Source organism: Macrobrachium rosenbergii, chromosome 48, assembly GCF_040412425.1.
Source record: "Macrobrachium rosenbergii isolate ZJJX-2024 chromosome 48, ASM4041242v1, whole genome shotgun sequence".
In the NCBI taxonomy this organism is placed as follows: Eukaryota; Metazoa; Arthropoda; class Malacostraca; order Decapoda; family Palaemonidae; genus Macrobrachium; species Macrobrachium rosenbergii.
The window spans coordinates 7,983,860-8,008,072 of NC_089788.1; the positions used below are offsets into that span (position 1 = coordinate 7,983,860).

Here is a 24,213-nt window from a genome sequence, read left to right on the forward strand (position 1 = left end):
CTTCATATCAATTAAACCAAATGGGTGTTGTCAGGGTTGAACTAAAACTTTTTTTTTTCCGGGAGTCAACTTGTTCATGAGTTTAGATGAATAACATCGAGAAATAATTGGCCCAGTTAAAAAACCACACAATCATTACTTTGCTCGTGCAGAAAATTATTTTAGCTGATAAGGATGGAAATACTAAAAAAAAAAAAAGAGGCTGAAGAAATAGCAATTTGACATAACTGGAAACAACACAAGTTTAATAGAACTCGGCTCGCCATCACCCTAAAGTTCATCCAGTCCTTGTAACATTTTTCAAAGCTGATTATCTAAACGCACCAACATTTCAGTTGCATCCTTGTCATTCTCAAACACTTGAGAACGGTGTTAAGAAACTTGTATTGCACCCACAGAAACTCTTTTACTTTTGTGCAGGAAAATAAAAATTTCAGGCTGAATCTCATTTTCTATTCCGACATACATCGAAGTCGCGAAAAAGCATATAAATAGAATGCCATGAAAATTTCTCATAGATGGCAGTGCAAACTTCTAAACATTTCATCTTTCCAATCAGAAATTGACATATTTATTAAAGGTTATATTATGGAATCTTCTCCTTTTGTTCCTTTTCGTTTGAGTCAGTGGTAGAAAAGAACTTGCAACCAAACGAACTTATGTTGTTGTTAGGTAAGTGAATGGAAATAATGATTGCATGTGCTTGCATAAAAGTTTCATCACTGAGTTTACATCATGCTTCGGCAGTTACTTGTAACTACCCTATTGACTTACGTAACGAGACCATTCGAAACTAGAATTTATGCGTGCTTATAAACTACTTATATGGAATCATGTCAATAATAAAAAAAACCGTGTTAAGAGGTATACTTCGCCACCTACAATTATGGCAAGGTTTGTTTACCATTGAATCATGTTGTGCAACCGGTCTCGTCATAACAACCATCATAAACATTTATTTTGTTTTCCAGAGTTTTAGTATTTCTTCCCGCCAGCACAATTTTTATCAGTTTTAGCCATCATTAAAAAAAAGATGTTAATGACACGGACGCAAATTTACGGGGGGTGAAAAATCTTGGCACCTGAACAGGAAAGAACAATATGAACACTACCGAAGTATTCTGAACGATTATTGCCGGTACTCCGTCACCGATACTTTGGTCACTCAGTATATTATGAAAGTTACTGTGGCAAATGTGTGGTAATGTCTTTGACCCTACATATGGTGCAATAGTAATAGAAACCAACGGAATATTCCAGTTGAGCTGAGGAAATACCTGTATCTTATGCTGATGTGTCCTAGTCCTACTGCCCGGCAACACCTCAGTCAGTGTATATAAGGTTTGTGAATGAAGGAGACAGGTTAGTCGTCTTCTGGTGTCAAGAGGTGAACTGTTATCCTAAACGTAATCAACTTCCAGATAACTGATAACGTTCTTGGAGAAGTCTTATCACATGTAAGTGTGTATAAAAATGTTGCAATGTCTAAATTAATTTTGGTTTGTTTAATTTTATTTAGCTTATGTATACGGCAAGCCTGGGATTTCCCAAGGTTTAGGCTATATAACAGGTAGACTAGTTTTAAATCATGCTTTAAAAAAGTCATGTTTAATTAAGCTAGGATATTGCCTAACTACGGGAAAGGTGTTATTTTATTTATAACCATTATTGCAATTTGGACTTGAAAATATTGTTATCCTGCCCATTTAATGTGTAAAATAGTACATTAAACCATTAGGCCATTGAATTTTGGACTTGAAAATGTAGTTTTCATATTTGTTAAGATGTGCTTTGAACGTTTCTGACGTTTGTTTCGTTCGCAAATAACCTAGTCAACCGTGCCCAAGATACCCAAACCTAGGGTATCTGTTTATTGCCCGGGGCTAGTGCATGATATTGAGTGGTTGGTTAGGTCTTTTGCTAATGAAATGGATGTTAGAAATATTCAAAAGTACGCATTAAAAATAAGAAAGTATATTTTCAAGTCAAAATGTGGTTATGGTTTAAAGTAAAAATTTTACCCTTTAGTGTTAATGTTTTTGATGTTTTTAGAGATAGTGGCCCCCCCCCCCATACCCTAAAATTTGGGGGACCACAGTGGAAAAGCAGGGTAGGCTATATTTTGGTTGGGAAAAGCACAGTACAGTAAAATACAAGGACCTGAATGCCATTGATAGTTCTCAGTCAGATTAAGTTTATGGGATGTTTTCAAATATACGCACTAAGGTAAGGACCCTAAGTTGGATTAGGTTAGGTCATTTGCTAACTAAACCAATGTAAGAAACAGTCATAGGACACAGATTTACATTCACATGAAAATTATACTTTCAAGCCCAAAATGCATTTATGGTCTACTGTAAAATTTTACCACGAATGACCACACTTTGCTGGGAGAATTGCGATCTTAAGCCTTGCTAGGGGTTTCGCTTCCCTGGATGGCTAGGAACCCCTAAGGAGCTTAGGGACTTTTCTTTCCTTTATCAAATTAATAATCATGCGTAGAATAATCTACTGGGTAAGCCTTACCAGTTTTTGTTTCTATTTCACTTAAGCAAACAGTATCTCTCTCTCTCTCTCTCTCTCTCTCTCTCTCTCTCTCTCTCTCTCTCTCTCTCTCTCTCTCTCTCTCTCTCTCTCTCTCTCTCTCTCTCTCAATAATACTGTACTGAGGTTGCTATTTGCACAGAAAATCTGTTTAGAGAATGTCATTTAATTCATAGCCTCCCTGACTATTTATTTACAGCTGATGTTTCAATTTATGCATTTTTCAAAAACCCTTGTAGAGGTAAATTGTAATTTATGCTTAAAAATAAGCTAGTAAATGAAGAAAAACATTAATCAAAAGGAAGTTGGTAAAATATAAAGCATACGGTACTAAAATAGGTACCGAGTCTCAGGATTTGCTAGAATGATTTGCCTGTAAATGAGGACCACAAATTAGCTCAAGATAGAGTTGAATAAGTTGGACAGCTACATTGGAGGAGACCATAGGTGAAAGGAAGAAAATTGCAAGGCAGAAAGCAGTGCTGCTTGGTACAAGTGATCATTGCAAAGAACCATTAGTACTGTCAGCACTGTGTTGCATAGGGTGCACTTCGAGCCATAGGCCTACACCCATAGTGGGGAATATGACCTGTTGTGTAAGCCAATAGGATATTCTAAAGGGCTTATCATTCGACTGTAAGGAAATGTTTCAGCTCAGAGATACACATTTGTTATGATTTCATGCAGTATATATATATGGAAGCTAATAAATATAGGGAATAAATTTAGAATGAAGTTTATTTGGTACTTTAGTTGTCAGACCTTTAAGTAACAGAATCCAATAAGTAATGAAAACCATATCATATAGCCTACTTTCAGGATATCCTTCTGTGGATGATAATATCCATATAATTTCTAGGATAGGTTAAACTGCACTGTACATTGACTACTCACTTAGATTTATATGAAATTAATAAAGGAAGAAAAAATGTCTGAGCTGAATGGGTACGTTCAAAGACTGAAACGAGGTGGGATTTCATATGGAACAGAAGTGGATTTTTGATTTTGAAATAATAATGATGTGTGGTTTACCAAAGTTTTACAGTCTAGCATAAAGTGGGAATGGTTGGTTTATTTTATTAGTGGGGTTAGCGAGTCATTACTGTAAGTAAAAGGGACATACACTAATAACCTAGACTAGAGAATGATGGAATGACCTAGTTTTGATAGTTATTTAAAGTTAGATTCCTATAGTTGAAGAAGCCCTTGGCTTTATAACAGCATTAGTCATCTTCATTTTATATTAGACGTGGCATAAAGCTAAGTATTCTAAAAGTCCAGTAATTTACTAGTAGCCTGAATTCTGCAATTAGTAATTGGTACCATGGCATGACACATTCACATATGCAAAAACTGTTGAGTAAAAAATTATAATCCATTGCAACATATTGATCAAGTTCAAGTCAGGTAATTTGACTTTGCCTGTTACAGAAATAGTTAAGTGGATGGTAGGACGCGTTATGAGTTTGTGAATATTTTATGCTATGAATGAGAGTGTATTGACTGATCGATTACATTGTAGTGAGTAAAAGCAATCGTACACCAAACGTTTATAATAGTGGATTGAATGACAAAATTCAGAACTGTACCAGGATGTATGTTAGTCAGTTAATTTGTGTAAATGCTCTTAAATTTGGGCGTTTTATAAAGTTTTGCTGGTGCAGGTTTTAAAAAATGTTTGAAAAATCAATAATCAATTGTGAATGATCATGGATTCTTTCATATAAGTCAGATTTAGAATTATAGGACCTTTCACACACAGACTATGGATACAGTATTGACATTTGTCTAGCAATCTCCACTTAATATTAAGTTTTGTTTACAAATTATTTCAGGTGCAGCACATATCAGAAAAATGGTCGTAAGAAACTGGATGCAACATCACCCAGCCTTTGTAGCTGGCACTCTTCTAGGAGGAGCTTGTGCTGGGGCAGTATTTTATCATCGAAAAGCCATAGGAAAGATGGTTCGTTCTTGGAGGCTGTTGCGATCTGTTTTGACAACAAATAGGAGCATCTATGTCATCACCTCGAAGGAAGCTTGGAATGACGTTGAACCACTTCTGCTAAGGTACCAATTATGCAAATGATTTTTTATGATGAAGATGAAAGGCAGTTCAGCAGAAGTTCACAGTGTAGTTTTTTTTTTAGTGGTCTTAATAATTCTGTATTTTCTTGTTTATACAGTACTGTATTAAGATGGACTGGATAGTTTTAGATTTTTATTTGGTCTTTCATCATAACCTGACAAAATTACTTTACGTTTTATGTTAGCTATTCATTGTCAGTACTAAAAGGAATTTATATCTACAACTGAGACCTCATACATGCAAAACCATCTTCCTAAGGAATAATGTATTTTGCTGCCTTCCTGTTTAGGTTGAATGAAATTCTGTGATTTTCAGTGTGTTGTTTTGAAAGGACTTTAGTACAACGAAGTAATAACAGTGATGATAATACTGTACAGTACTGTACTGTACTTGAATACATGTATGTAGTTTATTTTTTTTTATTGGTTTGAGACCTTAGTCAGGATTCTTTATCTTTTTAAATTATTTACTGTTCTTACATTTTTATTCCAGGGAAGCTCAGCGTGAAGGTGCTGTAGGGTTTGATTGTGAGTGGGTCCATATTCGAGGGAGGCGTCGTCCTGTTGCACTGTTGCAAGTGGCTACATGTTCCGGCCTATGTGTGTTGGTGCGATTGTCTCACTTGAAATCCAGTATTCCAGACTCTCTAAAGGTAACAAGTAAATGCCAGTTTTCTAAAGTATGTCAGGATTATGTAGAGTTAGTATTTATTTAATTAAATTCTAAGTAGACACTAGAATTATTTTTCTCAGCCTGAAATTTTTGATATAGTGAATAGGCCATTGGTAAATACACATGGCTAACCAGTTGGTGACTTGGAAGTTCCTAAAAAAATGTGATTTTGTCTCATCAGTTTGTTGTTGAACAACAAGTCTATGAAATGCAACATTTCTGATATTTGTTGTTTAATCTTTGGTTTATGTTCTTGTCTGTAGAGCGTGTGCAAAAACTCTTTCTAGGTACTTTACTACTTTGTGTATGCATTGATTGACACAATAAATAATGCTTAAAATCCATAGCAGCAGCATTTTTGTCCCTTGCTGCACCATTTCTTTATTTTATTTTATTTTTTTCAATTTGGAGTGCTGTACATCTTTTTGTAGAATCTATCTTTCTTAAGTGGTAGATCTTTTTTGTCATTTGTGGATATTATATCATCTTAGGTTATGACTGTAGTTTCGTTACACAGTGTGGTGACCTTATATCCTGAACAATCCAAATACAGTCCCCTGTTTATATATATTTATATATTCATTTACTGTTCTGTGGGAGCTTATTCAACAAGTTAATGGATTTTTTTTATTTTTTGGTAAAACTGTGAGTGTGTGAGTAATGATAATATTATGGTATTTCTAAGTTCTAACCATCATGCTTAAGCTTCATCCTGCTCCAACATTTGCATTTCATTCAGTGAATCCATTGGACCAGCTTTACTGAAATAAAAAAATTTGCCATGATAATCTGATGACATTACGTAAAAACAATGATAATGATAAGACAGACCGTCCTCTTTGTAGATATGACATTGTATACCTGTAAATGTTTGACTCCACTCTGATGTACTGTGGGGCTGAATTGATATACTGTGGTATTGGCCTGGTAAATGACAGGTCAGCATTTCAGATCCTCAGAGGAGGTTGGTTTTATCTTGTTTTCAGGCAAGATTGCCTGCTTATGATGATGATGATAATTTTCTTAATAAATAAATGCTGTACTGTTAAATTTTCCACCACCATTTTCCTTACTCCTGCTTTAGTGGACAGTAATCTGTATTTATGAGACCCTTATATTCTGACTGCATTAATCATGTTACTTTCCAATAAAAAAATAATTAGATCTTGCAATGGTAATATTTGCCTGTTGTTTTTCCTAGGCCTTTTTGGAAAATGAAGCTATCCTGAAAGTTGGTGTTGGACCCTTAGAAGATAGCAATTATCTAAGTGCAGATTACAATTTAATGGTAAGTATTAACTCTGTTTAGTATGTGTGCTGTTGAGTTGTAAGTGGTTGTTTAAGCTTCCAGTGTTTTTATTAAGACCCAGTTTCTTTTTCAAGTATATCGTCAGATAAGAGTAGAATACCAGAATGTACTTAACTTTTGAGTATCCTGGATAGTTTTTAACTTTCTTATGGGTTAGTATTCATATGTAGAGTGCTTTGGTGAGAAAGAGATGTGCTTCAAATTTATTTGGAAAGAACTAGATTCATTTTTTTGATTACCAGTATTATAAATTCAGGTGTTACCCATGGTCCAAAGCCAGACATAAATTTTTGGAAACCAGTTGCTAGTGTTATGGATGGTTAAAATGTGTTACTAATATTTATTCTGAATCAACACATACTGTATCACTTATTGTAGAATTTGTCTTCATATAGTGAACCTGTCAGTGTGGAAACACAATATGGAGGTCTGTAATGATGTTTGCAGTCAGTACTATTTGTAGAGTTGATACATGATTCATCACAACTAGTAGTAAAGGAATATGCTGTATGTAATGAATAAATTTCCTAGTGATCATATCGCACTTGCTTTATACCAATACTAACGTCTTTCAGAGCAGTATGTGATTGAATACCTTCTAGATCACTTAGAATATGCAAAAAACTAAAACTTGGTTAGTATATTTTGAAATTTGAAGAGTGGGATAGGGATGGGAAAGATTGTTAATGCTGTTGTAACAAATAGTATATTTTGAAATTTGAAAAGTGAGATGGGGAAGGGAAAGATTGTTAATGCTGTTGTAACAATCCTGGAGGTTTTAGGATCAATCTCCCTATGAAGTTGAGATGGCATCCACAAAGACTCTTCATATCTTAACACATTAGGAAATTTTACTACTTGCCTTGACACTTTATGCTGCTGTCCAAGTTCCGTCGACTCCTTTCTTATGAGTGGCTGTCTGTGATTCTCAAGTAGCTTGGCAAAATCCTTTTTGTCCACCTTGTCAAACCAAACCTCATGTGACAATCTCACAATTTCTCTTAGAATTCTGTGTACAGAAGGGAACCTGCTAAGTTATGGATACATTTGCCGTTAAAAGCTAGACTTGGTTCCAAACATCAGTGGTGTAGTCAGTCATGACCGTTAAGTTTTTTCGGTATTACTCTGACTGTTTTCTCAGGTTTGTTAGTTCCTCCAGCACTCTGTGATTGTCCTCTCAGATTTTTGAGGTACTCAAATACTCCCTGACTCACCTCTCAGGTTTAGAGTTAAGAACTAGATCAAACTTTCTTTCATGCTGTCTGTTTGAGAGAAACATTTAAGATGTAAAAAACACTTGAAACACTAAATTTAAACAATGTCATTACACTCAAAGAGAAATGTACTCTTAGTCACTTCACTTTGCTGTTATTCAAACTTCACTTGAAAATACTTGTGACATCCAAATATCCAAAACTTGTCAGTAAGATGTTTATCTCGTCACAAAAGAGACTGGAATGTGGCAAAACAGGTAACATCATCTCCGATCACCGGATACAGATTGATACCATACTGGAGATAACACAAGTAGCTTGTGCATTAGACATACAAAACATTGTGTGTGGCATTTGAGCATTATTCCCAGTGGGGAAATGCTTCTGCTTCTGGTGTGCTTGGAAAGCCCTTGGTTTTCAGGAATTGTGATAACAGAGATTGTTGTAGGGAATGTAAGATCATTTCATTTTTAATGTTCATTTTTGTGGAGTGAGTATTTAGACAGAAAATGATTAATCAAACAATAGCATTGACTCCCAGGGACCATTTGTGTCTGTGACAATCTTAGTGGGTGAGTGCTGTCCTCTGCTGCTTTTGTTGCTCTTGGGATCATTCCAGGGTGTTTTTGAAATTCAGTATCACAGATGGGTCTTAACACAGAGAGAGAGAGAGAGAGAGAAGACTAGAGTTAGTAAGCTAGGCTTGCATAAATCAAATTAGATAAAGGCCATCACTGTAAGAAAAAATCTATAGGATGAAGACTTGTGATAGTAGCTTCCACTCACCCCTAGTGCATACCGACACCATTATGGTGCTCGATCCGGGGGTAGTAACCCCGGCATTATGGATAGCTTTTTTCTCTGGTATATTTAGCAATAGTTATACCTAGAAATGTGTGCTATTGGAACCATTTCACTGGGTGTCACAGGTCTTCCCCCAGAAATAGATTTTTCCTTTGTCAAAATCCCTTTTATGAGGAACAGGCCCGTAGGCAAAGATTTTGTCTGCTGTATAGCAATACAGACACTGTATTTGAATATTGGGAGGTAAGAAGCTTTAATAGGAAGGACTGAAAGATCATGGAAAAGACTGTTAAGTATTTTTTTTATTTTAATTTCTCCACTCAAAACTAGGGTGTTGTATTTGCCAATGTGCTTTATATGCCTGCAAATACAGTGATTTTTTTTTTAGAACAAATTAGGTATAAAGCAAGTTGTAACTTTCCAGCCCTGATAATTTCTCTCACCTGACAGATTGGACCTGCACAGTAGCAGACTGCTGCTAGAGGCTGTGGGGTCCTTCCTGCACAGGTTCTTACTGACTGACTGCAATTTTTTTTTTTTTTTTTTTTTTCTAAAACATTAATTTTGTCCAGAAAACGTTTCATTTGATTGTGGAAATTCTAAAAAAGAATTTTTGAAAGCAGATTTTTGTTTATAGTTCGGTAAAGAAGCTTGCATAGAAGTATTTATCTTTGTGCTGATTCTGAGTCAGAAGGTTTTTTACTTTATTTTTATTCGTTTATTTTTTTTGACTAGGTAAGAGGCTGTGTAGATCTACGTCATTTGTTGCTGCGTTGTCAAGAGTTGGATCAAGCAGATTCTGATGAAGCTAGTGTCAAGTCTACAGGAGGTATGGGTTTAAATGCTTTGGCAGAGAGGTATTTAGGACGCACCTTGGATAAGGACTGGAGAGTGAGAGCAAGCGACTGGGAAGCTGATACCTTAACCAAACGTCAGGTAAGCAGTAGGGAACAGATTTCTCAAATCTTTTGGGAAGTAAAATGGGATGGATAGTTACAGGCTTGTGTGTAATTTCATCATTGCATTTTGACATTTTCAATTAAAGTATCTTTTTTTTTCCAAGAATAGAGGACAAATTTAAAAATATTCAGCATCTGACAATACATGGCATTAATATTTTTACCATGATTTATGAATCTGCAGTGAACAGGAAGTCAGAAAATAATGATTTCGTATAAATATTCCAACAACTTAGGTTCTTATCTTTATACAACTTGTACTTCAGAATACAGTGCAGGATAGTTTTTATGAGAATTGCAGATTGCAGTTGGAGGACTCTAAAGTCATCTATGATTCTCCAAAACTATTGCCATGCCTTTTGGATGTGTGTGCTGCTGGATAAACTTGAACCGGTTTCTTTAAAGATATAATTCTCTCTCTTATTACTTATTTTCTGGACTTGGCACCCAGCTGTTTATAGAGGGGTTTAAACATCAGTTCCTTGTATTATTTATTGTGTTATTGTAAACTTAATCTTATGCCTTATCCCAGTGCAGTGAATCATCCCCAAGGAAAGGTAGCATTTTCTTAGACATTATTAAAAACTGTCAAAAGCATGTATATCACAATTATTATAATTATATATTTAGAAGATGAACCCTATTAATATGGAGCAGGCCCACAGGTGTCATTGACTTGAAATTCAGACCTCCAAAGTGTATGGTGTTCATTTGAAAAAAGTAACAGTAGGTAATAAAAAAGACAGAGAAATGAGATCACATTATCATCATGTACAGTTTCAAACAGGAGAACATATTCTTTCATTAAAGTTGATGACTCCTAAATGGGCTTTACTTGTATATATCAGCAATATGCTTGTGATGAAACATTTCTCACAAAACAAAATGTATTTTTCTTACAAATTATCAAGTACACAACAAGTGGCCTTCTCCCAACCCCACTGACCCAACAACCAATTTTTCAAACTAACAAGAAGTGAGGCAATTAGCTGCTTTAGGACCTGAGTAGGCCTAAAGCACTTGTGGATATATTTTGTCTGTCGAACAGGAGACTATTGTGGGACATTTAAAGACTGTGTAAGCAATGAATTTGTGTAAAAAAAATATATATATTGTTTAATTTATTAATAAGTATATATGATACTAAAAACTCATTGCAGTTTGCAGATCTTCAAGGTTTTCAGTTAACAAACTGTCAATTTGTAGGGCTATGAAAAACTTGAATAACTGTATCTTCAAGAAATTTCTCACGTATTTTTTTATCAACAGTTGTAATGTTGCTCTTCATCACAAAATGTGTGAATTTTAATTTACTTTTACAGGAAAATTATGCTGCTGAAGATGCTTTAGTAGGCATTCATATTCTGATGATGATGGTTGAAAAATTGTGGACCCCCGTTTCTCCAGTAGTCTCTCTTTTACCTGGACCTTTGTGGAATCAACATTTGAGTAAACAGATCCTTCAGATTTGTCGTGACTACTGTGATATTAAGTTTTCTTCTAAAAAGGACCAAGATTCGGGTAAGAACTGTCATTTCAGTTTTAATCTTAGTATTACTGTATCAAGTTCAAAGGAGTGTACTACACCACTTAATTCCTCAGTCAGTACCGAGTATTCACACGTGACTGTTCTCTTAATCATTGGAAACAGCACTTCGACCATTCCAACTGAGGCACTGATTGCCTGAAAAATGGCCTTTAGTAGAATTCTCCCTTGATTTTGCTCAGGCACAGATTATAGAAGCATGAAGCTAACATTTGTGCAAGTCGGAATATAGTTACTAGTTTTATGATAACCTATTGCGAATCATGTTTTCTTCATTTTTGTAAATAAGGTATGTATGGTGCACAACAGGAGAAACTGACATTGCATATTATCGTAGATACAAAACCCTAATTTTGCGTAATCCAGTACACATGAATTTTTTTGTTTAAAGGAACAGAAAGCAAAACCCATATTGAAGGAGAAAGATCCTGCTGTTTCAGTTATAAACAGGCAAAGAGAGACAGGAGCCTGTAGGTTGAGGTGAACGCACATCTTACAGGATAAGTGTTCAAAGAGTCACTGTACTCATCCTCATAGACTGAACACCCCAGTGTCATAAGGTTACTAAATCAGACTAAGATGTGATGGAAAATTTGGAGTATGGCTTTTCATACTCAAAATTAAATAAGGTACCTCTTCCTTTCTCTCTTAAGAAAGTGGCAAAGTATATAAATCCCATAATGATGTTTAATATTCAATTCTCTCTCTCTCTCTCTCTCTCTCTCTCTCTCTCTCTCTCTCTCTCTCTCTCTCTCTCTCTCTCTCTCTCTCACATATCAACTGTCCAACTCTCTTTAAAGGGTTACACTGCAGTATGCTTTGTGTGTTACATTGTAGGGGGTACTTAAAGATCTGTGTATCATCCATTTGGCCCCGGATACCTTGCTTCCATTTAGATACCTTTCCTTATTCTGATATCTTACTGTTTGGTTGATGTCCAACTTCTTTAACTCTACATGCACCAGTTTTCCACACATTTAAGAACAAGTCTTTTGGGCAAAACCTTTGAGATTGGAAATATGACTCACTGGTCTTGTTAAACTAATTTATAATAATTCTCTCTCTCTCTCTCTCTCTCTCTCTCTCTCTCTCTCTCTCTCTCTCTCTCTCTCTCTCTCTCTCTCTCTCTCTCTCTCTCTCTCTCTCTCTCTCCTTAAGTCAAGGATACATAAATCTCCAAGCAATATTCAGTGTTATTTGAGGCATTTGGAATATTAAACTAATATAAAAAAAAATTGATGTGTAACACACACCAAAATTTGGTTAAGTGCATGATGTATACCTTGTAAGGTAAAGAAAATACCTTTTTTAGCATGAAAATTGGCAATTTATTGCTGTTCAAAGTTTGTTAATCTGTAAGCTTTTCTCCACTTTTTGAAAACGGTGCTTGTCACAATTCAGCTTCTGGGCTCTTCATTTATTAATTGCACATTCATATAGAACATGCCAGTTCCACCAACATGCAAAGAAAATATCTATGCAAGAAAATGAAGACTAAGCGAAGTGAAGAGCAATATTTTAAATGCAGATGAAAGTAAAGGTATTAAGCTAAAGCATGAAACAAATAATTATTCACTAACACAAGGACCACTCTTGAAGATCTAAGGACTCATGGAGGGTGGTCCTCATTCAGAAAAGCTATGCCATGTAGTGGTGATGGCCTTCACATTGCCCAAGAAGTGTATGATCAAGATCATCCTGAGGTTAATCTTGGGATATGAGAACACTTGCTGACTGCCTGAGCAGAATGCGTCTGATTCTTCAGTGGGATGGTACCACAGCGCAGACATGCACAAAGCAGTATGATAGCTACAGAACACTATTGATGGTGGTTCTGTTCTCAGTATCCCTAAGCCACAAGCTGCATCTGTTTTGCTCCATGCCACCAGACCCAACCACTTGGGGTACAGATATCCTGTTTCTTGTATGGAACAGACCAGTTTAGGTCTCCCTCCCTTTAGTTGGATAAGTCATATGCAGGAGAGGTTGACAGATTGAAGAACACAACTCATTGGTCTAGTTGAGTTGTTAATAGTACTGATAATGATATGGACATTACATTTCTCAGCAGTGTCCTCATTTGTAATAAAATCTCCCCACATGCTCCAGCCACAAGTCTTTATTTTATTCCTGCATCTCGTCAAAAAGTCATTTTTCTTTGGAATTTTTTTTGTTTGCTATATAAAGAGACATACATCTTATATACATAAATTTTTGCTCTTTACTGATGGGTTACTCTTTTCCTCCAGTAGTCAGCAGTTGTCTTTGATGTTACCCAAGCTATTGTTTGTGTTTTAAGCTGCCAAAATAAATATTTGACCTTGGCAAAGGTGTTCCGCACCACCATAATATAATCCTCCTCAGTCTCTTCAAGATAGTTCTATTGTAAAATCTTACTTCATGTAAACTTTGCTGTCAGAAGCATTTTCCATAATGCTATCTTGTGGATTTAATATCTAGCATTGCATTAATCCTACACCTCACCCATGTGGCTGCCCTATCAGGTTCAGTTGGAGAATTTTATATTATAAAAGTTTTGTAGCTTTATTGATGGACCTACAGGAGGGCCTCTAAATATAAATCAGAATGTTGAATACAGTATATAATTATTATTATTATTATTATTATTATTATTATTATTGTAAGCAAAATGGCAGTTTCAGCAGCATTTATTTTATATAGTAAACGCTCAATATGTCTTATTAATTGTTTTTCTTGCGCTGGAATGGTTGCAAGCAATTGACCAACATTCATATCCGGTGGTTTAGTGATGTGTAGGAAGTAGTTCTCGTTGAATGTCGAGGAGGTCGAGAGCTCAATGGTCTGATTACAGTAATTGTCACGATAATTTACAGCTTAAACTAAATCTCTTCCCTAGTTACTACGACTTCCCACTCTAGTCGACATTCAACGAGAGCTACCTCCTACACATCACTAAACCACCGGATGTGAATATTGGTCAATTGCTTGCAACCATTCCAGTGCAAGAAAAACAATTAATAAGACGAACTGAGCGTTTACTATATAAAATAAGTGCTGTTAAAACTGCCATTTTGTTTAACAAAACCTGTATTAAAGAAGGTCTTTTTCCTAATATTATTATTATTATTATTATTATTATTATTATTATTATTATTATTATTATTATTATTACAGGCAGTCCCTGGTTATCGGCAGTCTGGTTTTACGGGGCTTGTCTAGTGACGAAAATTGGCAATTTTTGGCGCCGAAAATCACTGATTTCCGCTTATTGGAGCCTGTAATTGGGTATTGGGGCCGATACATACCTAACAGAGGTGCCGATAACCGAAAATCACAAATTTTCGGCACTTTTCGGCGCTGATAAGCCCTGAAAATCGCCAATTTTCAGTTATCATCACACCGTCAGAATGGAACCCCCGCCAGTAACTGGGGACTGCCTGTATTATTATTATTATTATTATTATTATTATTATTATTATTATTATTATTATTATTATTATTATTATTATTATTATTATTATTATTATTATTTTAAGTTGTTTGAGAAGGGCACCAAGTCACAGAGAGCTTTTGTGAATTAGTTTTTCCTTGCGGAAAAGGGAAGAATCATGAAATAAGCTGGGTTAAAAATTTATACTTACTGCCATGCAAGGTACACTGTAACCCTGATGGGAATGCTGATAATATTAATTTGTTCTGTCTTTTCCTTCGTCAGTTGATATATGATACATATTTTTTGCAAGATTTATCCATTTACTTATTAAGATTACAAAACAGGAAGAAGATTGAACATTTTTTATCATACACATTCATCTTCACAAATTGATTAACTCTGGATGGTCATGTTGTGTATATGAGGAATTTTGTCTCGTGCAGGTACTGCCCCAAATCCTAAACAACATCCAGCATCTAAGATTAAGGCAGCAATTGGACGCAATGGTATACGCAAGGGCCCATTATATCACAATTGTCAGCTGTGGGCTCCAGATAATAAACCTCTTTGTACTATTGACCCTAAAAAAGCCCGATGGTATGTAGAGAAAAGTTTAGGGGATTTAGTTAGTGAAGACCCTTTGATTGTACGTCTGAAGTTTGAACCAGCTGGTCGCCCACAAATGGAAATGCAGGACGGACAGTTCTACCTACAGGAACGTCAAAATATATGCGTAGTTTGTGGAAAAGGAGAAACCTTTATTAGAAAAAATGTTGTTCCCAGAGAATATCGCAAATATTTCCCTGATACTTTGAAAGCGCACCAGAATCACGATGTTGTTTTGCTATGTTCTGGTTGCCATAGACTAAATAACATGCGTGATCAGCAACTTCGTTTCAAGCTAGCAGAAGAATTTGATGCTCCAATTGGTACAGAGCAGGATGTTAAGTGCACTTTTGACAAGTCCCTAAAATCAGTTAGGTATGCTGCTGGTGCTTTACTAAGAAGTCGAGATGAGATTCCAGAGAAGAGAATTGTGGAATTGGAAAACATCATCAAGAACTTTTATAACATTGAGGAAATTACTCAGGAACATTTGGAGAAAGCTTACAACATGGATGTCAAGATATGGAATGATGATTATCAAGCTCATGGATACAAGGTGTTCAAAGCATATGAAAAGATTGGACTGGTGAAGCTGGAACAGAGATGGAGAGAATTTTTCTTGAGCTCCATGGAACCAAAATTCATGCCCAACTGTTGGTCTGTTACCCATAATGTTTTTAAGATGCGCCTGAAGATGAGTCGTTTACCTCTAGATCATCCAGACAGAGAAAAATACAGAATAGTGTTGGTAGGCACAGAAGGAACTATAGACGTTCCATACAATCCTGATTTAAGTAGAGAATCTACACCAGTTAGTGCAATTTCAGACAATTTAGTAAGTGACATTAAGGAAGATTCAGCATTGAGTAGAGATGCATCAGGTGAAACTGACGAAGTATTGAATGGAGATGCATCAAGTGAAACTGATGAAGACGACAATAAACAGTAATTGTATACCTGGCAAAGTAGTATGTTATCTTTAAACTGTTAGTTGAAATGATGAGTGATCATTTATAAACATACTTTTCTTATAGAAAATTGATGAGCCATTATACAGTATTCAAGGTTTTCTTGAATCTGAATTTGCAGCATAGTATAAGGACTTGTTGCAGTTTTTAATTTTCTGAAGGTCATGTTAATTTTGACTGATACTTGCAATATTTGCAAAGATTCAAGAGAGCCTTCAGTAGAATTTTCTCTTGATAATTGTTATTGTTAATATTATTGCAAGTATGTTTTCTAAAAGTATTAATGTAACCTGCTTAAAGGTTGCCATCTCAATGACAAGTCAGTGACAGCATCACAGATAAAGTTGAAATTAAAGAGGTCACTGGTGCTTCTAACAGGTATTAAATAGTTAACAGACAGAGTATTTTTAAGGGTATTTTATAATTATTAGTACTTATGACAGTATGCAGTATCAAGGAGTATTAAGAATTCGTATTTCCTCCTAAAATTAAACCTTCATCCATATTTTACAGTGTCTTTTCCATTGGGACTCATTTTAGTGAGGTAAGGGTAACTGGAGAATATTAACAAGTTATCAAATTAGAAAGTTGGATTTCTTAAAAACCCTCTTTGATCTGTTGTAGTTTTACAGTGTTTTAATGCTGTCAGTATGCAGACCTTGGGGTTTTTAAAATTGTACACACTTTGAAGGGGTTTGTTAATCAGATCTTTTCTTTAAAATGCACAGTGTTGACAAAACTGAAAATTATCGTTGACAGAGTTCTCTACTGTAGATAGTTTTAGAAATTATATTTTTTAGTGATACACTGTTGATGTACGTATGTAAATAAGATGCCATCCACCTTTATACATGACTGTTGTTGTAGTCAGCATGGATGTGTTATATGATTATAAAGTTTTTTAGCACAAAGGTTAATATTTATATTTGTTATTTTACAGTTTGATATTTTATACTGACTGTGTTTCTTATTAACCTACAGAATTAGTGATTGCTTTTGAAGGTCTTTTTAAAAGTCTATGATCATTATTATTATCATGAAAATAATTTAACCAGACCACTTAAGTCAGTCCCCTTAACCCTCACGTGGCTGGGCCATGTGTTTGTTCTTTAAAAAGTAAAATATTGTCCATCAAATTACAACTAACGTAAGCCATAATACTGAAATTGGGTGAATTTAAAATGTAAATGAAAGAATTTTGTTGAAGAAATTTATGACTAAGACTAAATTCAGTTTTGGCTAGAATTAGGGTAGTTACACAAAGTATGACATTAGATTACTAAATCTCATTCAATTTTAAATTTTTGTCATTATTGCAGAAGTCTGCTTGTTATTCATTATATTCAGTAGTGATACCAGATAACATTTTATGGGAATTTCTGATTTCTTGTGTCATAGCAGAGGTAGTATTGGTTACATTACATAGTCTTTCATTTCTATTTAATCCCTACATGAGTTTAGATCTAGCGCAGTTCAGCATTAATACCAGTTGTCACATGAAACAGATTAACATGGGATGGTCAGTGTTTTAAAGGATATACAGAGAGTGAAGGATCTTCAGTGCTCGGTATGTATAAGAATTTACAGAGAAGTCCCAAATAGAGGGGCACCCTTTCACAATGTACTCACTAAATATCTTGATAAAAGGATACTGCACCCAGTGCAACTTTGGCCTTCAGCTATTAATTCTCATCAAGATTCTGTGATCTCTTTGTGACTAGCTGTCCGATTTCTTTACCTTTCCTAAGTTTCACTTTTATTTAAAAGCACAGTCTTCTGGAGAGCCTTATGAGTGTTTAGAAGTATGACTTGGTGGTCTTGTTAAATTAATTTATAGCAATGATGGTGAAGAGGTGTAGGATCATTATTCATATTAAAACAAAGCGCAGACATTATCAGTTGTCAGGCTGCCATGATAAGAGCAGCAAAAAAACTTTAATAGATTGTAGGTTGCTGCACCACTAGTAAAGAGTTTCCCAATTACTGAACAGAGAACAAATTTATGATGCATGTATTAGGTCTAACCATACCTATGCAATAAGAAATATAATTTTTTGGTGGTGGAAGGCAGTCGAGCAAGCAACTAAATGCCCTCCTCTTACCCAGGCCATAAAGAAGCAATAGACCTGACTGTTAAGAATGGAAGGTTAATAGGAAAATCAGAATCCACCAAAGAATACTAGCATTACAGTTGAGAGAATGGAACAATAAGTGAACATGCATTCAGAGCATTATTGATTTCTGTAGAAGTGTGGGGATATATTGTCTGGTGGTTGTTACAAGAAATAGTATCAAGGGAGGTGGTAAGGTTGTTATTAATTGAAAAAATTGCTAAAGTTTGTCCTGTTGAGGAGGACTGGAGCTGAAACCCTCCAAATACAAGAGCAGTACTCCAGAGCCAGAGGAATAAAGTTAGCATTATCATTAACAACTGAGTATAGACACTTTTGTAGGCACTGAATTGGATAAGTTTTAGGATACTTTTTGAGAAAAGCTCGCAAGGCCAGATTTGCAGAGGTAAGTTACAGGAAGTATGGAGGGCTAAGTCTCAAGCAAATCATGGAAAGGTAGAGGTAGACTAGAGAAGATCATTGATAAGAAGGTGGAAAACATGAAACAGAACTACGAGGAAAACTATTAGAGGGAATGTTACACTTCAACTTTAACCTCCAGAAAATGGTCAGACGAAAACTTTAAATAAGTTCACGAAGACGAGCAAGACATTACCGTTGTTAAAATTTTTGCCGATAGAATGTGATTTCATATTCAGTCAAGTGCCTTAAAGATATTGCCTGCCAGGATTTAAACCATAGTTGGCACTTTATGGAGGAGAGGCAATGATAGAAGTAACGTAAGTATCAAGATTCATGAATGGAGCCTTGCCAACAAGGAAGTATACTAAGAGAGGCAGTGGTGAGAGGCTAAATTGACTGATTGATTATGAAATTTAGGTCTTGAAGACCAAGTGCTGGAACCCACCAGGATTATTCAGAGCCATAATGAAGATGAAATATATGAAATAATGATATAATTGATAATGAATAGGTGAGTGATGACATACTAGTAAAATTCAGTGTTAAAATATGAATGTAAAAATGAATATTAGAACCAACAAAAAATAAGTATAAAACTTTTATATTCAAAATATATACTTAGTATATAAAATAAATGGCTAAAATTTTTATTAAATATTCTGAAATCATATCATTAAAATAACAAGATTGTTTTGGATAACCCATAGGGTTATCTACCTCAACATCAAAAACATTGCTGTGTAGGCTTGAGATGGTATGGGACTATGAGGGAAAAGGGAGAGGCAGTCCTCTAGAAATTTCTGTTAATGTGGAAGTGGCAGGCACCAGGAAGTGGAAGGACAAAGAAGGCCCTGAGAAAAAGGCATAGGTGAGGATTTAGATTATAATGGAATTCAGGCTGAAGGTTCTCAAGTACAGCACAAGAAAGTGAAGAGAATGTTATCTTTCCTTGTAAAGGAAATATTTTGGTGTATGGTTTTTTAAAAGTGTTTGCTTGGTCTTTTTGATATCTGAATTCACAATTTCACAGCAGTCCACTGCCTAACATTCAGTGTGCTTGCCTTAATCACAGCACCTTGGTTGATTGATTGATTATGAAATTTAGGTCTTGAAGACCAAGCACCGGAACCCATCAGGAATATTCAGTGCCGTAATGAAGGTAAATATATAAATTAATGATATGATTGATAATGAATAGGTGAATGATGACATACTAGTAAAATTCAATGCTAAACTCTACAACCTGTTTTTGCTGTCTTTTTCACTGTCCCAATTCTTCAGTGGATAAGTGAATATATAATTATACCCCATAATAGGTAGCTCATCTTCATAGATGGCAAGTTCTTTCCAATTGCTTCTTAAAAAGGGTGTAAGTGATTGTTGTATTTTTATTTCATTAAAGAATGGCAATACCCCTCAGCAGTTAGCACTAATTCCAGTTTTTCCTTGTTTTCCAGTTATATTTTTATTTATTATATATTTTTTTTTATATTTCTTGAAACTGGCTATACACCTTGATCCATTAACTGAAGGAGTAAAGTTGTGTTGGGGGCAAATACATAATTTTCACATCTGGATAGAAATTATAAGCACAGTGGGTGGCCAGGGGCATTATCCAAGATTAAAAGAATCCTGAAAGAAATCCCATTCTCGTGGCAGTACAGCTTGACTTAGGGAACAAAGCAGTGGAAAAACCAGTCTTTGAATATAGCAAGAGTCACCCAGGCTTTGTTATGGGACATCCAGATTATGGGTAGAGAGCACTTTGTGATATTTTTGAGTGCCTGTGGATTTGCAGCATGGTACACTAGAGTAGTTTCAGCTTGAGTCTATGTGTTCCTCCTATGTGTTACCACCCTATATCCTAGCAACATTTCCTCTTTGACAAATGTATGTTTTCTCCGGAATTTTTTTCCAGAAAAGGCCTGTCTCATCAATATTAAACACTTGCGGAGGGGTATAACCTTCCTTATCAGATATTTCCTTGAGCATCTTGGGAAATTTTTCGGCTGCTGCCTCACCACTACAGACACGTGATGCAAGTTAGATTTTTTCAGATGATGAAACCATCCGTGACTTGCAGCAAATGTTTCATCTGCAGCTCTTTCACCAGCCTTAGCTTTTAAGTCATCGAAAAGGCTCCCGAATTAGCATGAGGCTAAGTGGTACAGACCTTTGTCTCTAGTGTTCTATCCAGATACCCAGAAGTTTTTCTATTTCTTCTACCAGCTTCCCCTTTCTCTTGCTTATAATTGTTGACTGCATAGGCACAGCACTTTTAACATTTTACATACTGTGATTTGTTCTGTTCTTAAAGACTGTGCCAACATTTGAGTGATTCATCTTATACTGGTGTGCTACCTCCATTTTTTCACCAATAATTTTTTTTATAATTGCCACCTTAGTTTCCATTGAGATAGCTTGCCACTTTTTACCACTGCCACTATCTTCACTGGCTTTATGCTTGCCATTAGCCATGATAGATAAAGGATGGCCTAAATATTTCACAATGAAATTTCATGAATAGCTTGAAGAAAATAGAGCATCTTACCACTAGCATAGGTACAAGATTCTTGGGTGGGTGGGTTATCGTGGTTGCAGCAGAAATTGTAACTAAGCAGAATAGGCACTCGGTACAAAGTTTTAATTTTTGGGTGGCAAAGAGGACTCCAAACACAATTTTAATTTACGATCATGTTTTTTCATATATGAATGTTGATAACTTGAATGTTCATAAATAGGGTAGTATCATCACATTTTGCACCATATGTTTCTCACTATGATTTTTTTATTCATCACATCACTGAAATGGCCCCAGTGACCAGTTCTTGATCTAAATACCCTGCATTCATCCATCCCAAACTCTTTCCACACACACTGAACAGTATTACATTTATTCATTCTAGGTGAATTAGGTAAATGTAGACAGAAACCTTGTACAGGTACTCACAAGACATGTTTGGAATACCATTTACTGTACATGGATTACACCATTGATGCCCTGTATTGTATTGGCCAGTAAACCTCATCAGATGCATATTGTTGACCACGAAAATTAAATATTGAGCGAGCTACTCCATGGTAATTTTCATACTAAGAACTATGGACATGTCAGTTTCCTTTCATATTGCCCATCGTCTTGAAAAAAAGAAAAAAACCTTTATTGTGAAGGCCCTAACATAACCTTTCGAATATTGAGCACTAAACAGGCTTGTTTTAGTTCAGGGAGCATAGAAAAGAACTGAAGTCCACTGTGGCAAAATAAGGATAATCATGCCTCTTCCTATCTGAATTCTTTAGGTTGTTGCATGCCGCAACAACATATCTAGCCTTTGGGCTGCTTTTATAGCCTATGATCCCTTTTATATGTAAATTATCAGGAGGATCACACAAAGTGTGTGTACATTTCCAAATTCAGTGCAGTTTTGGTGATTGCTTGTGTTACAATGTAGATTGATATACACCATGAGAGTATTTTATGGATTACAAGTGTAATGGAACTTTAGTCAAAGTACACTAGAAGAACAAAGGCACTGTATACTTTACTTGTACAGTATTTTAATCATGGTAAGTTTTATTCTCACTTTTGATTTGAAAATACGTTTTCTTCTTCAAAAGTATACTGTATTATGTATGAACTAGATTTTGTAATTTATGAATGACAACTAGGTAATTATGGGTCAGTCTTTTTCTCATGGATACCAAACAAAATTTTTGGATGAGACTCAGTTTAAGATAGTTTTACCTTTTTCCACCTTTATATCCTTTTACTTCATCTTTATTTTCTGGATTTCTTTATCTTGCTGTCCAACCACTCTAACTCCCTCTTAGGTGCTGAATGGTCGAAAGTGCTCCAGTGCTTGGCTTGACAACTTAAATTTCATAAGACAAACATTCAGATTTGAGTTTTGATGTAGACTTTTGGTGTCAGTTAAGGGGACATCATTTACACAATATTTTTTTTAAATGAAGTTGTCAGATATGTATTGATTTTAATATTGTACTATAGCTCATTTTGTAAAAAACAAAATGAAAATAGGTAAAAATATAATTTGTTAATGATGCTTGCCAGTTTCTGTTTAAAGTTTTACTTCATACAGGTCCATCAATGAAAAACAAACAAAGCACCTTGAAACAAAAAGCAAATACCAGAGCATACTCAATACGAAAAGAACCATTATATCACCACTGTCAGCTCTGGGCACCAGATGACATGCCATTATGTATGATTGACCCTAAAAAAGCTCGCTGGTATGTAACAAAAGGTTTAGGTGATCTGGTTAGTGAAGATCCTTTGATAGTTCGACTGAACTTTGAACCAGCTGGACGTCCCTTAATGGAAACCCAAGAAGGAAAATTTCGTTTACAAGAGCGTGAGAATATTTGCGTCGTGTGTGGAAAAGATGAATCTTATATTAGAAAAAATATTGTGCCACATGAGTATCGTAAATTTTTTCCAAACATTTTGAAATCTCATGAAAACCATGATATAGTATTGCTGTGTGTTGAATGCCATAGACTGAGTAATGTTTTGGATAATACCTTACGAACTCAGTTGGCTGAAGAATTCAGTGCTCCCATTGGTTTTGAAAACGGTGCTAAAGCTACTATTGACAATTCCCGTAAATCTGTCAAACATGCAGCAAGTGCACTTGTAAAGTGTCGAAACAAAATGCCTGAAAAGAGAGTCATAGAATTGGAAAATATTCTCAAGGAATACTTTCAGGTTGAAGATATTGCTGTGGAGCATCTTGAAGTGGCCAGCAACTTGGATGTGAAGATATGGAATAAGGATTATCAGGCACATAGTCAAGTTGTCTTTGAGGCTTATAAAAAAGTGGGATTAGTCAAACTAGAGCAGCGATGGCGAGAACATTTCCTCAACTCGATGAAACCAAGGCATATGCCTGACTGTTGGTCTGTCACTCATAATGCTATTAAAGTTCGTCATAAAATGAGTTCCTTGCCATATGACCATCCAGACAGAGAACTGTACAAAGTAGTCCTAGTAGGAACAGATGGTTTTATTGATGTTCCTTACAGTCCAACAGATAGTAGGGAAAACTCCCCCAGTAATGGAACACAAAGCGAAGTATTTACTATGCTGCCTACTCTAGATGATAAGACCATGATTAATGGTACAATATAGGTTTGTTACCCTACCCTCTCTTAGTTTCCCATTCATATACTAAGTGAAATAATTTTGGTACTTGATATATTTTTGTTAAGCATCATTGATAATCTCAACTTTAGCTCATTTTCTGAATGTAGCTTAGACATATGAACAGTCACTCAATTTTCAACTCTGTGAACAAAATATATTTGATCATTTTTCTTGATTTATTTGTGTTACAGGAAAAAATGGTTGTATCAAGTACTTAATTAATGAAGCATTAGTCTATATAGTAAAGGATTTAAGTTTTTTGGTTCTGCTATTTGAATATTGTTGGGTCTTCTCTCTGCCAGCTTCTATACCTTCCCTTTGAAATGGAATTGTGTGGTTATGTGGAAACTGATGTTTAAAGTTGTAATCCCCCAGCCAGACTAGGAAGG

General features: G+C 35.4%; 1 protein-coding gene across 4 annotated transcripts; it reads left to right on the forward strand.

Moving 5' to 3' along the window:
* Positions 1–898: 898 nt before the first annotated feature.
* On the forward strand, positions 899–23,994 carry Exd2 (Exonuclease 3'-5' domain-containing 2). 4 transcript variants are annotated; one of them, XM_067091241.1, is made up of 7 exons: positions 899–1,457; positions 4,380–4,614; positions 5,126–5,285; positions 6,507–6,593; positions 9,368–9,568; positions 10,914–11,112; positions 14,996–17,084. In XM_067091241.1, exons 2-7 carry the CDS (start codon positions 4,400–4,402, stop codon positions 16,105–16,107), a joined length of 1,974 nt encoding a protein of 657 aa, XP_066947342.1. In that variant the 5' UTR covers positions 899–1,457; positions 4,380–4,399; the 3' UTR covers positions 16,108–17,084. The 4 variants fall into 4 exon arrangements, with proteins under 4 accessions (XP_066947342.1, XP_066947343.1, XP_066947345.1 ...); XM_067091242.1 differs by having other exon boundaries at positions 1,078–1,341; XM_067091244.1 differs by lacking the exon at positions 14,996–17,084 and adding an exon at positions 22,761–23,994 and having other exon boundaries at positions 1,108–1,457.
* The last annotated feature ends 219 nt before the right edge of the window (positions 23,995–24,213 follow it).

What these genes read in the sequence shown, in the direction of transcription:
- Exd2 (XM_067091241.1), top strand. Translation starts at nt 4,400, where the DNA reads ATGGTCGTAAGAAACTGGATGCAACATCACCCAGCCTTTGTAGCTGGC. An exon ending in GTGCAGATTACAATTTAATG is followed by an intron (nt 6,594 to 9,367) that starts GTAAGTATTAAC and finishes TTTTTTGACTAG; the next exon opens with GTAAGAGGCTGTGTAGATCT. An exon ending in ATACCTTAACCAAACGTCAG is followed by an intron (nt 9,569 to 10,913) that starts GTAAGCAGTAGG and finishes TTACTTTTACAG; the next exon opens with GAAAATTATGCTGCTGAAGA.